Consider the following 18447-nt stretch of genomic DNA (forward strand, 5'->3'; position numbering starts at 1 on the left):
GTACTGAGGTCAAGGATCCACCCCCTGTAACTTGTCCCCAACAACGCAAAAACCAGGAGACCAAAGCCAGAGGTCATTTACTAGCAAAGGTGCTACAAAAATACTTTCTCCTACAGCACTGGGAATTACTATATCCTATTGGGTTTGACAAATATTTTAACATTTTACCTATGGCCATGACATAAAAAAAATGAATAAAACCTACATGTAATGTTTTTGTTTAAAAATTCTCATCTCGTTATTCTGTGGGAGGGAAACTCTGCCAGATGGTGACCAAATACAGGGCCTCACCTGTTTATGAGGACCCCTGAGTATGTGTGCCTTAGCGCCTTCACAAGCCGTCCTCATTGCTTCCAGTGATGGAGTGCCCAAGAGATCTGTGATCAAATCCAACTATGAACAAATAGGAAATACAGAGGGTTAGTAAGCTCATGGAAACAACCTTTCATTACTCTTATGTCACAGCCTGAGAGATGAGGACCAAATATGGAGGGGAGCAGAAAACTTAAGGCAAGTTCCAGATTAACTGGTAGGAGCCTCTATTTTCACTTTCTGGACTATAAAAAAACAAAACAAGACAGAAAAATGTTCACTTGGGATCTATATGATAGAAATAAAGAAAACGGTTTTGGCCACCAAGGCATTCCAAGGTGACAGTAATTTATGAGTCTGCATGTGCCTGCTGTGTGTCTTCACACCACACATAATCTTTCACACTGGTGAAAAGCTGTGGTGCCCAGAAAACTGTGACACTGTGTAAGGCCATGTCTAGTTAGCTGGGTCCAATAAAAGAGACCAAAAAAATGGTCTTCTCACAAATATGCCCTTGTAGATAGCAAACTGCCTTAACAATTTTCTGTAAGTGCTATGATTATTCTAACCCAATTAGCAATAACGTCTCATTCTAATACTTTCAGGATGGAAAATTCTTACCTAGAGAATACTTCTGGTTCTGGGATTTGCAAATACAAAGCACTATTTCCTGCACTTAACTAACCCATGGGGTGGCCCTCAGTATCACTGCCCTCCAGGATAATGGAGTTTCTCAAGTGGCTTGTTTTGCACAGAACTAAACATCTCTGTGCAAAAGCTTTCTGGGAAAAGTGACTTGACCATACGTTTGGACCTCTAAGAAACAAAAGGAAATGAGCAGTTCATGAAAACAACGGGAAATATTGAGAAAGTTGTATAAAATGGGTCAGATCCAGGCTTCCCTGATGGCTCAGTGGTAAAGAATCCAGCTGCTAATGCATGAGACACAGGTTTTATCCCTGATTCAGGAAGATCCCATATGCCTTGAAACACCTAAGTTTGTGTGCACAACTGTTGAGTCTGTGCTCTAGAGCCTGGGCTCTGCAACAAGAGAAGTCACCGCAAAGAGAAGCCCCTGCTCGCCACAACTAGAAAAAAGCCCATGCAGCAATGAAGACCCAGCACAGCCAAAAATAAATAAAATTATTTAAATGGCTCAGATCTATGGATAAGGAACATTTCAATGAAGTCTGCTGATACTACAGTGCATAGGATATTTATTTCTCAAAGAGAAAATGCTACAGCAAATATCTATTAATACTTCCATTTATAAGTTAGACTCTGTTCTCATTATAGATCTTGATTTCTCACTCCAAAATACAATGGTGACGGATAGATGTGAGTTCTCCTTCAGTGGCTACCTCAGACTGAAAAACTCAAGACCTATGTTATTTCTCTAGCAAATGAGATATCTGAATCCCGTTCCGGTTGCTTCACATTTTCCTTTGTACATTCTTTTCAGCACTGGGTCTTTGTTGCTGTGCATGGGTTTTCTCCAGCTGTGCAGAGTGGGGGCTGCTCCCTAGCTCAGGATTCTCTTGTTGCAGAGCATGGGCTTCAGTAGCTGTAGCTCTTGGGTTCTAGACTGTGGGCTCAGTAGTTGTAGTGCATGGACTTTGTTGCTCTGAGGCATGTGGAATCTTCCTGGATCAGTGATCAAACCTGTGTCCCCTGCATTAGCAGATGGATTCTTACCCTCTGTACCACCAGGGAAGTAAGTCCCTACTTAAGCTCTTCTGTATGGCAGCTTATGTCCATATATGAATGTCATCTTATAGGTAAGGCTGTTAAACTCTACTTTCTAAAGAAATTGAGTAATCAAGTGGATATTATCAATAGTACCCAACATTGGATTTATATATGATTAATTTTTTTATCACCACAATCAATTTTAAAAGATGCAGACTTAAACAAAAATGACTAGATGTATAGCAGAGAAATAAATTTAAATGTTGATCAGAGCATATAGTTTCTAATGTATCAGTTAACAATTCTTGGTAGACAGAGCCTAAAGGAGATGGCTTCATTTTTCATCAAGTGCGTGAATTATTTACAAAGATACACAGTAGGTAGGGTGATCTTTTCAAATGTGATCAATCAAATCTTAACACTTTCTTGCTCAAAAACAGACAGCTTTCCATCACACTTTGGACAGAAAAGAACCCAAAGTTCGTATCAGGTAGCCAAGGTCAGGCAGGCTCTTTTTCTGCGACCTCATCTCCTACACACTCTTCCTTCATCAAGCCACCACTCCAGCACACCCACACTTGTTCCTGCCTCAGCAGGTTCTATTATGCTGGTCGTCCCTTTTGTCCCTGGTGTGCCCCTGGTGTCGCCTCCATGCAGGCACCTTCTGGCTGTCCCTGAGCTGGGAATATTTGTCCCTAACATCTTGGTCCCTCATTTCACTTGAGTCTCTCCTCGAATGTTACTCCCTCAGACGGCTTTTTAGCACTGCTCTGGCTCCATCATCATTCTCTATCCCTAACCTGGTTTAATTCTTTTTGGTGGTACTTATCATTACTTGGGATGATATTTATTTTCTTTAAAAAGATATTTGTTTGAACACATCAGGTCTTGGTTTGTATCATCTGGGATCTTTCACCGTGGCCCACAAGCTCTCTAGTTGTGGGTCATGAGCTCAGCAGCTGTGGCTCACAGGCTTAGATGCTCTGAGGCATGTGGACCCTAGTTCCCCGGCCAGGGATCAAATCCACATCCCTTGCACTGGAAGTGCAGAGCCTTAACCACTGGACCATCAGGGAAGCCCCCCATACTTATTTATTTTCTGTCTCACATGAAAGTTTCAGAAAGCTTTGTCTTATTTACAGCTGTATCCTTCATACCCTGGCACACCGTCACCACCACCATCATAACTGCTAACATTTATGGAGTGCTTACCAGACTCCAGGCCTTAGTTTTGGCTCTACTATTTCATTTATTCTGCACAACAATCCTCAGAACAGTTTAACTTGTCCAGGATTTGACTGATAACAATTGGCAGAGTAGGATTTGAATCCACCAACTGGATTGTACAGCCTGACTCACCATTGTTACATTCTTCTCATGCAAACAAGATTGTTAACATTTTTATGAATAAAAAGTACTTAAGAATTAGACCAAAGAAAATGTGGGTAGTAACAAATTAGTTTATAAAGGCAGACAGTTAAAATACCACAAATGGTTTCCAACATTTTAATCAGCTTCTGATATTCTCTGCCATATTTAAATAATTTAGTCCAATAAAGGTTGGAAAGGGCTCTAAATGTTCATATTTAAAGAAGTCAACACTCAAAATTTGTATTCTAAGCACAAAGTGTAAGTACATTAAGTCACCAAATACATTTTCGAGTCAGATCCATTCAGTTAGAACAGAGGCTCTTGAACCACTGAAGATCACACCTGTGCAAACTGTTACAGCGGAGTCTGCTGCCATGCATCAGTGCGTGTAATAAAGTCAACGTTCCCTCTAAGAGGCTCGTAAGCTGCAAAGTCAATCTCTCTGTAATCTTCATAACTTTCTGATTTTAAGAGAACTTGAATTTGCTAAAAGCAATTTAGACAGTACAGTGAATAAGCCCAAGATGTGCGCAAGATGGTTTTTCCTTTAAATCTGTAATAGAATTGAAAGTTCCTAAAGCCTAAAGTGAAATCATACCTGCTGAATGGGACTCTGTGCCTGAAACAGTATTCTTCGTCCTAGTAGTTCTGCAAAGATACATCCGACAGACCAGATGTCAATAGCATTGCTGTAATGACGGCTGCCCATCAGGATTTCTGGAGCCCGATAATACTGAGTAACAACTTCCTGAGTCATATGACGGGATTCATCTAATTCTTCCACTCTGGCCAATCCAAAATCACAAATCTAAACAGAATAGATTATCAGAATGTTGTCAAATAGACAAATATATTTACAAGTGGAATAGGAGAACAAAATAATAAAAAACTAAAACCCGACAGACCTCGGAACTTTGCAAAGTTTTCAGTGATACAGGTGGAGTACATTTGTGTCAGTGTATTTTGATATTATTTGGATGAGAGGGAAGAAAGTGTCAAACTTCCATATTTCTATACAGAATTATCGTAAAGACAAGCTTTTCACTTTTCATTTGTTTTTAATGAATGTATACTTTTAGGTTTAATGAAGAAACCAAGCTAATTTATTTTCAAGGCTGCTTATGGAGGAAGATATCATAAGGGGAAAAAAAGACCTCCTGAGCTAGGTTCACTATTTTTTTGTTTGTTTTTGGCTGCACTGCATGGCTTGTGGGATCTTTGCTCCCTGATCAGAGATGAACCCCAGGCCTTGGCAGTGAAGCCATCAAGTCCCAGCCACTTAGACCACCAGGGAATTCCCATATGTTCACTATCTTTATGGAATATACACAGTAAAATTTCTTCAAAGCTATGGGTTTCGAACAGAGTCCTGCTGAATCCTGAGGTACTTCAGGAGTTCCATGAACATTTTACCTAAATTTCACATGAATCTATAAATATTTAAAATACTAATTCACAATCCAATGTGTGAATATGTCAAAAAGTAGCATACTGTAGAATACCAATGCTAATAGGTCCCTTCAATTCTTCATGCCATAAACATTTAATTAATTGAATGCCTATTATATTTTAGGCAGTGCTAGAACTTGGAGACATAATGGTAAATGAGAAAGACTGGTTAGTCCTACAAACCTAGGAATAAATCTTTTCTTGCGCTTTCTGTTTATTTTTGGCTGCGCTGGGTCTTTGTTGCAGCACACAGGCTTTTTTTTTTCCTCTAGTTGCGGAGAGTGAGGGTTACTCTCCCGTGGCAGTGTGTAGGCTTCTCACTGCACTGGCCTCTCTTGCTGCAGAGCGCAGGCTCTAGTTATGGCACACGGGCTTGGTTCTCCTGCAGCACGTGGTATCTTAGTTCTGGGACCAGGGACCAGGGATCAAAGCCATGCCTGCACTGGCAGGCAGATTCTTAACCACTGGACCACCAGGCAAGTCTTGCCCTTTCTGTTTAAGTGAAAAGTTTTTGGAGGCTGCAAGGTGAGCTGTTAGTAAACGGCAGCAGTGCCACCATCAGCAAATTCTGCTTATTTTCAGGAATTGAGGCTTTCTTGATACTGGGCAACCAAAACAGAAACTGGCAGCACTGAGGAAGAGATAAGAGAGGAATGACCATCTAAGCTCCAGCGTTCTCATTGATTAAGTCTGAGTCAATATTATTAATATAACTGACAAAATAATACTTATCTGCATTCTAAGTTGAGGTCCTACCATAATATTTTATTTGAAAAAAGGATCTCATAGCTTATAAAAACATTGGAAAACTACTGCTTTAAAGAAATCATATTTTACCCCGAATTTTTTGCAATCTTCTCTTTTTATCTCGAATCTACTATGTCTGGTCACATCAAATGAATGCATGTCTGTATGTGGGGACAAATCAGTATGAAACCAACATCTTTAAAACTTAAAATGAAAGTACATTTTCAGACCACACAGAAAAACTATACCAAAAAGGAAAACAGGCATATGTTGTTTATCAAATCCTCCCAAAGACTGGTGTTCAAATAACATATAATATTTTAAAACTCTATTACTTGACCAAAAATTTTTAGGCTATCTTTTAAAACAAAACAAAAAAACCTAAAAATCCACTTTATTTCTCTGGTATTAAAACAAAACAAAACACCACCTTACCCAACAGAAAATGTTTTCTCTTATAAAGCCAGCCTTTAAAAAAAAAAAAAAAAAAAAGATCTGGATTCATTTTTTGGCAATTTATCTTGAAGACAGGCTAAATCCAAAGTAAGAAGCTTAAATGATCAGGTAACCAAAAAGATATTGCAATTTCCAGCAAAATTATCTGCTTTGTGCCTAACAGTAAACAAAATAGATTCTCAATATGAAAGGATGATTTTTAAAAATGTTTTGTCATTATTATTTTCTACATTTTTACATTTGAGAAGACAGAATTAGCATCAGTAGATTGGCAATCTACTCTGGCTTTTAAAAGTAGGCTGCTAAGACAAGTTAAAGGAGCAGAGCAAAATTTCAATTTGTTCTGACCTGTATGTTGTTTATTCATAAATGACATTTTCTTTTAGTTACTCTTTCATGTAGCTGGAGGTTACAATACCATAAAAGACAATTTAGAAAATGGACTGCAAGTAGTTAATGGCATCAAGCATGACAGGCTCTACACAAATGCTTTGTGAAGTTTTCCAACCAGAAACTGAAATAAGCAGAAACTGGTTTAAACTGTCATATAAGTGACTTGGTCTGCATAAGTCAAAGAATTTCTGACTCTAAGGTTTTTGATTATTTAAAAAAAAGAATTAAAATGGGTTATGGAGATAAGGTCTGAAGATGTTTATTACACTGTATTTTAACAGTTTGCTACTACTCTACTTATTTGTTTTTGGCTGTGCTGGGACTTCGTTGCTGTGTGGGCTTTCTCTACTTGAGGTGACCAGGGGCTACTCTATAGCTGTGCTTCCTGGGTTTCTCATTACGTTGGTTTCTCTTGGTGCAGAGCATGGGCTCTAGGGTGTGTGGGCTTTAGCAGTTGCAGCACATGGGCTCAGAAGGTGTGGCTCTGGGGCTCCAGAGTATAGGCTCAACAGTTGTGGCATACAGTCTGAGTTGCTCCATAGCACATGGGATCTTCCCAGAGCAGGGATCAAACCCGTGTCTTCTGCATTGGCAGGTGGATTCTATACCACTGAGCCACCCGGGAAGCCTGGTTACAGCTCTTTTTATTTATTTATTTTTTAATTAATTTATTGGGCTGCGCTGGGTCTTAGCTGTGGCAAATGGGATCTAGTTTCCTGACTACAGATTGAACCTGGGCCCCCTGCATTGAAAGTTCACAGTCTTAGCCACTGGACCACCAGGGCAGTCCCACAGTGAAAAGCAGCAGGGGAGTGAACTCAATGACCTATAGAAGGAAAATTTACTTTGGTAGTTTTTACTTTAATGGTTTTTGGGATAATTAATTATCTGTGGAAACAAAAGAATTAAGTATAATATTAGATGTTTTCAAGGAAAATATGAAAAATAGGTGTTTTTAATCTTTCTAGACTTAAAACAGGAGCAGAGTTCTTCATATATAGAGTGAAGGGAGATTTTTTTAAATTCAAAAGCAGTTTAACACACTAGCTTTTAAAGAAAACTGGCCCACAGTTTAAAGAAAGCATTTAAAATAAAAAATGAAATTCATTTATATGCTTGGTTTTAAGGTTTAGTTTAACTGCCAACAGGATAAGTACTAATGACAGTTGATTACATTTAAAGTAGGCAACGTTTATAAATAGTTCTTTTCTTTTTCAAATATATCAATTGAAATGTTAAGAATATTTACTGTAGACTGAAGCACCATATAATACTGCAGCCGCTCATAAAATAAGTGGAATTTTAATTTGCTTTCAGAGAGATGACTCAGCTCTAGGAAGGCCCTTACCTCTTAAGGCCCTTACCTTACCATAGGAAAGATATGGTGGGCCCTTCACTATTTAGGAGGTCTGTTAAGACACATTTCTGTTAGGGACAGGGCAATGCACAAATGTGGATTTTGCTATTTGCGAGCCACTCTAACAAAAGACAACGGGGGTGGTACTGCAGCGAGAGTAAAACTGAAATTGATGTCTTGAGATATGGGGGTTGCTAACCATAATAAACCCTGAAATCAATACCCCTTCAGAGGAGTAACTGAGGATTGGCCACTACATACTGTGGAAATACCTTTGACCCTTTTCTGGCTTAGTATTCTCACTTTTAAATGTTTCTATTTCCCTACTTTGCTGCCTCAGGCAAACAGCATATAAAAACATCAGCTGTGCAAAAACATACAGTCTTCTTAAAAACCACACTTAATTGTCATGTAAGTAGATGCTTACTAGTCTTCCAATCTTTTTTCTGATATACACTTTCTTTGTAATGGAACAAGCTGAAAAGAAATCACCTTCTCTAGTCTTCTTTCTAGTCACATTGCAATTCCAATTCCAATGTTACCAAAATATGTGCAAAATATCATGAAGAAACCATGAGCCAAGACTACAAATTAAGTTACTATTTTGTCCATGACTAGTGATACTGGTGGAGAACACTGGGTTCTTTAATTTCTGGTAAAGTGATGAAAACAAATTTAACCATTTCTTTCACAAAAACGTGTTCTTAAACACACTCTGACATTCCACTTGTTTCCTAGATGTTTAAATAAAATGAAAAGCTACCTTTAGAACACAGTTGCTGTTCACAAGGAGATTCCCTGGCTTAATGTCTCGATGTAAAATGCCAGCTGAATGGAGATATTTCAAACCTGAAATAACAAACAGAATTTAACTGCAGATATTTAATTCCTTTTACTCAACCAATGATTTGGGGGAAAACCATAGAAACAAGAGTACAGGATTTTAAATTGTTGTCTAAATAACTGCATAATGAACATTATTAAAAGCTTGACTTAGTCCTACCTCAAAAAACTGTAATTTTGCTACAGTAAAAGAAAATGTCATCAAAGGTTTGCACAGTCTAGAGATAATGTCTATAATTTGAAAGATTATGTAGGTTTAAGTACAGATAAGCATTCCAAACCCTGGAGTTAAGGCTGACCAGACCAATAACCTTGAACAGTTTCTAAGTGTGGCTCCTGGAGCTCTGGATATTCTGGACACTCTCAAGCTGATTGTGAGCTGCTGCCACAAAATAGTTCCCATTAACCAACAGCAAGCCTTTTCCAGGACAGATTTTCACTGATGAGACAAAATTCAGAAACTTGCCCAGGTCTGTTGGTAGTACTCTCCACCACTGAGAATCAGGAAAGTAATTAATTACTTTAAAAATATTTTTGATATCTTTATAAAGTCTGTGGGCTTTAGCAGTGCTAGATAAAAGGCACAGCTTCAAGGCTGAGACTTCTGAATAAAATAAAGCAAATCACATTTTCTACAATATTAAAGAAGATCCTCTATCCAGTATCTTCCCTCTGCCACCTCCCCCACTCCCAATATCAACAAATCTACAGAAGGTGAACTTTCTAGTTTTAACGCTGTGTATGTGTTTTAATTCCTTTGGCAGATGCTTTTCAATTTTTATAAGGAATGTCTTTTTTTTTTAATTTTATTTTATTTTTAAACTTTACAATATTGTATTAGTTTTGCCAAATATCGAAATGAATCCGCCACAGGTATACCTGTGTTCCCCATCCTGAACCCTCCTCCCTCCTCTCTCCCCATACTTGTTTGAATTCTATGGGAGAAAAAATTTTACTAGGTAAGAAAACTGTGTCAGCTTTAAACAGGTGTAATGCCAAAATTCTGAAGGATACACCTGATGGCCAGAGGAAGCTCCAACAATGCCAGCCCAAACTGTTTCTCCATCATGTCAGCGCTCTTTAATGAGCCAGGCTGGAGAGTGAGTTAGTTGGCTGTTTCTGTCAGTCTTCTCCATGCTTTGACTTTAAAAGTCATTTTGCTTTTCTAGAGTGGAACTCAGGCATGCCTGCCAACTCTCAGACCAGGCCCACCTACTGCCAGCTTAAAGAATGTATGTCATCCATAGGAAACACAGTTCCTTTTCAGTTAATCATCTGATGCCAGCCACATACTCCTACTAAAGGCTGTTCAGTGGAAGCTTTGTGGCAAAACATCCTGCTTATGTACCCCCCGAGATTAACCCCCTTGACTACCTAATGAATTAGAAAGGACCTTCTCTTCCATCACTGAAAATAAGAACCACCTGGCTACCCTTAAAAGCTTCTTATTTAACATCAAGGATAGAGAGTATTAAGTATACTTTGGTCAGAAGAAAAAAAGTTGTTAGGCAAGAAGTTAGCCTTGGAAGGTCAGATTAGTTCAAATGAAAAGCAAAACATTTCATTTATACAGTGACACTACCTTTTTCTTCACAGAGAAAGTCTTACCTCGCAAAATCTGATAAAGAAAAACTTTGACATGATCTGAGCTGAGTGGTTGAGGAGAGACGATAATTTTATGCAGGTCACTCTGCATCAGTTCTGTGACAACATATCTTGAGGTTTTTAGTTAAGGAGAGTTCAGAGAATTCAGCCCCCAAACCCTATAAATTAGGTACCAACTCTAAATAAATAACTTCTCTTTTTAAGGCTGGAAAGAGCTTTAAGGAAGGAAAGCTTTAGGACAGCATGAAAAGAGATGACAATTCTAGCCCTCCTAAGATGAAAACACTGCCAAAATGAAATAATTTTAAAAAGTCAGAAGTTAACAATCAAGTGACTATAATTAGCACTATAAAAGAGAAAAATAAGGGTAAATATTTTCAAAGACAGCCAGATCAGGAGAAATGTGAAGACTCGTTTCACATTTCTCACAGTCTCAGGGTCTATTCAGACATGTTCCTGGAGTGTCCTCTGAATCCAAACAAGAAAGAGTGCTGGTCTCACGTTAGGCCACCATAGCACCAAAGCAAAAGATGTAATCCATCCATTAACAATGGCTTTGGTTACTTTGTAAAGCATGGTACTCCGAAAAACATGCAAAATCGTTAGTTCATATCTCAGTCTCTACAGTCTTCACAACTGAACTTTTATTATTTAACTTGTTATACATGTATACCTCCTGTACTTAATTTTAAGCTTCCTATGCTTTGTACTCAGTATTTCCTCAGGGTTTTGCACAATCAATATGAGGTAGAAGATCGAAGGCTAGGGCCCAGGGAGTAATGGAGATGTGGAATTCTCTTGGTAAAGACACCGTCTTTTGGACAGATTCATGACTTACCCCTGCCTTCAGTAACAACTCCTTAAAATTTTAGGCAAGTTTTATGATTTAAAAGCTTCCTTCAGACAAAGGAAGAGGGCCTTTGAGTTTAGGAGGCTCTTACAGGATTTAAATTCTTTTGACACATTCTATATGTGAAAAGAATCTAAAAAAGGGTGGGTATATTATGAATGATTCACTTTGCTATATAGCAGAAATTAACAAAACATTGTAAATCAACTGTATTCCAATAAAACTTAATGAAGACAAATGAATAAACAAGAAAAAGAACCCAAACAAATTCTTTTGACACCTTGTAAAAGTTTCACATTCTGAGTAAAACACTAAGGCTTCCTCCCTGGCCCTGTGCACCTGAAAGCAGGGAAAAGCAAGACAAAAGACAGCAGAGTTAGTCTGCTTTCTTACGTATTTCCTCAGATCCTAAAATTCTTCTATGAGAAAGATATTATGGAGGCTGGAGTCTTTGGGTGCTCACCATTAGCTATAAAAAACTAAAAGGATCCAGGGCAGGGGCTCTTGTTTCAGCACTGGCATGCTCATTGGAAGGGTAAGTGCTGGACATAACTTACATTTTCAAAAAAGTGACATGAGGTTTTGTATCTTACCTTTCTGAGTTTTAAAAAGTCTCTTGTAGTAAGTGATTATTATTTGGGGACTTAAAAACACTTCTAATTTAATTTTTCAGTGCAAACAAGTAGGAAAAGGGACAACTTGGGCATAGGGAGAATGAAAAATTGGTAACAGCTGACATACACAGTTGGCCAACCCCTCTTTTGTGAGGCACTTTCTCCAAATGGCTTCTGGAACATTCAGCTCTGACTTTCCTTCTCCCTTTCTTTTTGTTTCCTCTCATTCCCTTTGTTGGTGCTCCTGCCCAACCATTTACTGTTGAAATGCCCCAGGGCTTGGTCCTCTTCTCTTCAGATACTCACTCTCTAGGGTAATCGAAGAGAGTCCCATGACTTTAAATAAACATCCATCCTGACGACTCTCAACTTTACATCTCTAGTAATTTTCTTGCCTTAAGTCCAGCCTTGTATATTTAACTGTCTACTCATCATCTCCAATGGATGACTCACTGACAGCTCAAAATAACACGTCCAAGATATCCTGTAAGAGCAGGGGAAGAGCCAAAGACACCATAGCTTAGCTCCTGCTGTCACCAGGGAGTAAGGCTTTACTTGTCTCCCGTGGGATAGGAAAAGACACCTGAACTAAATCTTTACTACTTCTAACGAAGGCCTGAAAGCAACTCTGGGTTTAGACCCACGTGCATCCCTACTTTCTAAGATACCTGATGCCTCCAGTTCCTTAGCTGCTCTGATGTTCTGAGCAAGAAGTAACCTGCTTCTGGGTTCTCATTACTGCCGGTAGAAGTTTCTGCCTCTTCCAGTATGAATTCTTGGGGACTATAGGAAGGATTTTAGCAATAAAGATCTGTGTTTTATCAAATGTTGTTTTCAGATGGAAATTGTTTACATGTTTATTGGCCACATATATGTGTGAGTATGAGAGGAGAAAAAAGAGAGGAGTGAAGAGAGAAGTGTTTCTTTTTTTAACTCAGTTTTATACTGGGGTGATAATTTTATTTATAGAAGTGCCTTACATATTAAAGATATTAACCCTCTTGTATATACTAAAAAGTTTCTTCCCTGCCGCACTGGGAAATCTTAATCATAGGATAGAGACAGGGGAAAAAATTTTCTATTTGCACCATTAAGCCTTAATCAGAGGTTCTCATATTCCTGAGTTGGTTCCAGAAATCTCAAGGGATGAAAACAAAGGAACATTACACAGGGAAAAAACAGAACAACAGAGCAAACACAGAAAAACTTCACAACTGACATCCCTGTATCGTCAACTTGTGGTTTTACTCAGGAAAAGAAAACTCCTGAACAGAGTACTTATCTGTATGGGATGTCAGTCATGTCTTCTGAGTTTACTGACAATTTTCTTCTTCCTGCCAGGATTGAAAAGTTCTTGCATGGAAGTGAAGAGCAGGTTATATTCTATTCTGTCTCACATATCTACAAAACAGGCAGCCAAGCTGCGATGCCAGAATCTTTACTGTTACTGGTGACAGTTGGTATGCATGCAAACAGCAGAGAGAAAACATCTTAATTTTCAAGTTATCAGGCTGATTGAAATCATGGTGCTGGCACTTGAAAAATATTGCTTTGACTTATAAAAGGAACAAACTGATACAAAAGCCAAAAACAGAATAAGCATGAAATAATATCATATGCTTTCTTCTAACGGTGACTACATTTTCAAAGAAAAGGGAAAAGGAAAACATTGTCTGGCTGGAATGGGTACTATTCTAACTGGATATTTTACAAATAATTACTAATTTTAGAAAACACTCTAATGTTTAACTTAGCATTATGAAACAAGTACTTCCAGATCAGGGTGTTGTTCCCACCCTAGACCTACTAGATCTGAATTGATAATGTTGAACCATTTTGACCAACAAAAATAATTATTTCACATGGTTCAACCTAATACAGAGCAAAGTATTAACAGACAGCAAAAACAAAACAAACCCCCCCAAACCAAAATGAACCTGAAAGACAAGGTGTTCAAAATGAATATAAAGGATGACTTCAAATAGTAAGTCAATTCTTCTATACTAAGAGCACATTATGTGCATAATTTCTTACAAAATATAAACCAGCAGGTACTCCCTCTGCTAAACACAAATGACCAGATTATCATGTTTCTTGTCCTCAGGATCTGTGAATTTAAAAAACCTTTCATTCAATCTCCTGTTATAATATTTAAAAAAGAGTTTAAATGAGTGTTACTTTTATATCTCTGCTTCTTGAGAAGATGACAGCGTTAAAAAAAAAAATGAGGGTAGTGTTTAATAATCTCTTAATTTAATCAGAAAATCCAGGGAAAACCACATATAGCCCAGTCTACCTTGACAATTTCATTTACCTTTGCGCAGAAATATTTCCCTTCCTCTAATATCTTTTAAACATAAAAGTTTGAGAAATTTTGAAAGTATACTTTTTACAAGGTGATGAAAATAGCCACTCTGCATAGAGTAAGTTTTCTCAAGCTTTAGTTTGGCAAAATAAATTCTTCAGGGTTGAAATAAATGTTTCACCTCAGGGACAAAGCAAATTTTTTCTTCACAGAAAACAAGCCAATGGCCAGGCCAACCTTTAAAAATTTTACTTCTCTGGAAAAATACAATTCCTGAATTGGCGACTGAACAACAGAGCTGCAGAAATTTAGAAGCAACACACACCACTTTATGATAAGGTTTCTGCTTTGCTCTAGCAGAAATCCTCTAAAGTCTCAATCCCCAACATAATGTCTCCCAGATGTCTCAACTAGTTGCCATGCCAACTAAAGCAGCTTAAATTAAATGAGGGCCTGAAAAGGCACCTGCACCACTCCAGGTCTGTCGCACATTAAATAAAGCTCTCTTGACAGGGACTCGGAGGTGCCATTAACTTGAACAGCAGCTATCTGATTATTGTTTCTGAGTAATTTAATGAGGGTCTCCAAATAAGAAGAAAAACAGGGTGCTCTTTCCCTCTCTCTGTCCTTCTAAATGGGACAGCCTCTCCAACAGCTGGTGCACCCACTGGGTCACTGACTTTGCTATGGCCTTTAAAGTTAGCACTGGGTAAAGGTACACCACAGGACCAAAGTTAGGACTTTCAGGCGAATATTAGCAGATTAACCATTCTCCCTTATTAAAACTCATCATTAAAAATATGGTTGTAAAAAACACACTGTGCATGGTATGCCAACCTCACAGTGATTTGAACAGCCCTGATATAAAATAAATTGCTGCTGATTGCAGCAATTAGTTAAGTAGCTCCATGAAATATGGATTTCAAAAGGTACTGATTTGCTTCAGAAAAACGAATGATGCAAATTAACAATTAGAAATGCAAGGCGGGGGACGGTAGCAGCTTTTGATACCTAAAGGTGCCCAAGAGGCACAAGTGTTTCTGTGTTGTTTTAAAGAGTTAATTTTGTGTAGGTTTTTTTTGTAATACTGACATTTCAGAAACTTCTTTATATATAATGGGATAGAAAACAGTCCCTTCACTGCCTTCTCAAATATTACTAGTCAATGGAGAACATCAGTTAACAGAAACACAAACTTAGTCACAGAGAGGTTATGGGATTTACCCAAGGTCACATTCCAAGTTTGCAAAAAGCCTTACTACCTTATGCTTCCCGACTCCCAGCCCAGCGTGCGCTCTATCCCACAAAGCTGCTTCCTGCTTGCCTACTATTCCCATTTCTTAACCACAGGTCACACAGCATGCACACTACTTTGCAATAAAGAAAAGCTGAATTACTTTTAATTAAGTGCTATGAGGAGAAGAAAAGAAGAAAGGAAGCTAACTTCCTGTTGAAGCTACTTATGTGCCACTTTATCACCTCATTTAATCCCTGTGTATGATACCTAATTTGTAACTATTTCTATTAAGATATGAGCACATCGAGGCTGGGAGAGGTTAAGCTGCTGACACAGAGCTTGGATTCACACCTAGATTGTAATGATCCCTAAGTCGGACCCTTTCTGTTAAATTCTGCCTCACTCTGTTTACTGTCAAGAGAGAAAATTAAATTCCTAAGACGGACCTACTTTGCACCTCGAAAAAAACCAGATTCCAAAAAAAAATCAAATTCAGGACTGGGTTACATGATGGAGCTTTTAGAATCCCTCCCTATGTGTTTTCAAATGAGAAGTCACTCTTCTTGTTCTCCAACAAATACCCAGCATAGCAGCATGTGCCAGACATGGGCTCCATTCTAGGCACTGAAAATGTGATGGAGTGTAAGAGCATCACTGCCAAAACTGAGTTCATAGCCTACCAAGGCAGGTGGACAATCAAACAAGCAATTACAACAGATTCACTCAAAGATCACAACAATGTCATGGCTGTTGATCTCGTAAAGCCCCTTAGGCACTGCTCTGGGACTGAATAAGGCAGATCTGCCACCACAGGGCCAAGAGGAGTTAAGAGAAGCAAAGCAGCACAACTAAGACACATTCTTCTAAAAAGATAAACCTCTAAATTATTAGAATTGCTAAATGCCAATAACTACAGAGATTTACACCTTCAGAGAAACATGTGAGAAACCATCCAGGTTTCTTCGGCTCATACTAAACTTCTAATTAGATGCACATTCTAATTGGCAATTTACCTATATCTATAAAAACACACATACATGCATTGTGCTCAGCTGCGTCCAACTCTTTGAGACCCCATGGATTGTAGCCCCCAGGCTCCTCTGTCCATGGGATTTTTCAGGCAAGAATACTGGAGTGGGTTGCCATTTCCTACTCCAGGGGATCTTCCCAACCCAGGGATGGAACCTGTGTCTCTTGCAACTCCCGCACTGGCAGGTGGATTCTTTGCCACTGAACCACCAGGGAAGTCATGCATTAGGTTTCCTAAAATGGTTCACCTTAAGAATTAAAAATAAATAAATAAATAAAAATACATGAGAAATAGCAAAAATAAAAGCAATGAACATTTATTGAGTTCCCTCTATATGTGAGGCACTTTGGAAGCACTTGCTATGAATTATCTCTGATTTCTCACAGCACAAGTTAGGTTATTCTACAGAACTAACTGTTCTCTTTTTGAGTTTTAGGCTTTCCTTTTGGAAGGAACTGAATCCAAAGGTGTCTGAAGTAACTGCCACACTCTTACTCATTTCCTCTAGTACCTGAATTGTAGTCTTGGTTCTGTCACTAACAGGTCAGAATCTCAAATAAAGCACCCTTGAGTCTACTATGTGCTACTCTTAATACAGATCACCTCATTTAATCCTCCTAACAACCTCGTACCACTCCCGTGCAACAGATCTACGTTGGGGGTGAACGAATGTCAGGTTGACAAGCTAAATCATGATACTCCTTTTGCCAGCAACTGAAAAATAAAACAAAGGTTAAAAAAAAATGATGGACACAAGTTTTTCTACCTCATACTCTCTCTCCCACGTTACTTCATTCAAATCTTATTCCTTTCACACTTCTTTCTTCTTTCTCTTTTAAAAAAAATTTATATTTTGGCCATGCCATGTGGCATGTGGGATCTTAGTTCCCTGAGTGGGGATTGAACCCTCACCCCCTGCATTGGAAGAGCAGAGTCCTAACCACTGGACTGCCAGGGAACTCCTTATTTCACCTTTCTTAAGCTTCAAAACTAAAATTGACAATTAACACTTTCTTATACCAATGAACCATACACACTTACTTGAATAGCTTCATATTCTCTATTTCTTTAAATGGATAAGGAAAACACAAAAAAATTAGCATATGCATGTCAATGGTATCCCTTGAGAAGAAAATGAGGAAGAAAACAAGTCTGAACTATAGATTGCTGGAAATATAGGACAGATTTTAGTGGGAGATTAAATTAAAAATATAAGTTTATGTATTATATTACATTAGACATGGTAACAAGTAATTACTACTAAATGAAATCTGCCACAGACAGGGTATTAATTTTGCTTCTGCTTACAATCTTCTTTTTCTTGCACAAAGTTTTTCTTTTTTTTTATTAAATTTTTTTCTATTTCTTTCCTTTTGTTATTAAAAAAATCTGGATTTCTAAATTATGGAAGCATGTTATCATTATTGAATCATAAAATTCAGCCTTTAGAATAATGCCCATCAGTGTTAGCAGCTGAGTTGTTAGTGCATAGGGCCCAAATATCAATATAACATGCAGGACATCCTGCTGGACACCCACAAAGGGTTGCTGTGGAATAAAATGTGTTTATGAGGACAGAGTTTGAAGCAGAAAAAGCAAAAATAAGAAATCTTCTGAGAATCAAAGAAATGAGGTAGGAATATATTAGAGATACCAGAAAGGCAGAGAAAAGAGAGGCATGTTTAGGATTAAACACAGTTTTGTACAATGTTGTTTGATGCCAAAAAGGATTATGGAAAGAAAACTAGGGAACTAATGTAGATAGAGTCTGGTCGTCAACTGCCCCTCAATGGTAGGCCTCCCCTGACCTCTTGCTTCAAGTAAAACAAACCTGTACCACGATCAATATTTGTTTAACCTACCTTTATGATGCTGCATCTATTTTAGAAAGTAATTTAAGAATGCATGACAATCAGTCTCATGCCAGAAAGCCCGACTACTCCAACTGTCAAAGGTAATTCCACAGAAAAAGCTACATAATCACCACAGAAACAAATGCTGACATTAAATTCTGACCTTCAATTATGAGAAAGATGATTGAGTCTGTCTCTGTTTTTAGGAAGTCATGATTACTCAAGCAGTCTCAGAGGCTGCAGGACTGGTGCCAACACCATCATTGTTTAACCATTATCATTGGCATCAATAAACACTGACTGGGTACCGAGGGGTGTAGAGAGCATGCTAACTCA

The 18447-nt window shown here is 38.2% G+C and overlaps 1 protein-coding gene across 8 annotated transcripts in view; it reads right to left on the minus strand.

The window, feature by feature from the left end:
• The window catches only part of NLK (nemo like kinase), a 129719-nt gene that overhangs the window by 18139 nt on the left and 93133 nt on the right, over window positions 1–18447 (minus strand). For 6 of the 8 annotated variants that reach the window (XM_086360129.1, XM_086360130.1, XM_086360131.1 and 3 more), the window contains 4 exons: window positions 10226–10332; window positions 8538–8623; window positions 3971–4180; window positions 292–393 (listed from right to left, as the gene is read on the minus strand). In XM_086360129.1, coding sequence (XP_086216255.1) covers window positions 292–393; window positions 3971–4180; window positions 8538–8623; window positions 10226–10332 — 505 coding nt within the window. The remainder of the gene's footprint in view (window positions 1–291; window positions 394–3970; window positions 4181–8537; window positions 8624–10225; window positions 10333–18447) is intronic. The other 2 variants (XM_086360136.1, XM_086360135.1) reach the window with 1 other exon arrangement.

The sequence above is a fragment of the Bos grunniens genome, chromosome 19 (assembly GCF_055505025.1).
Source record: "Bos grunniens cultivar Pamir isolate PY7600 chromosome 19, Bosgru_T2T1.0, whole genome shotgun sequence".
NCBI classification, from domain to species: domain Eukaryota; kingdom Metazoa; phylum Chordata; class Mammalia; order Artiodactyla; family Bovidae; genus Bos; species Bos grunniens.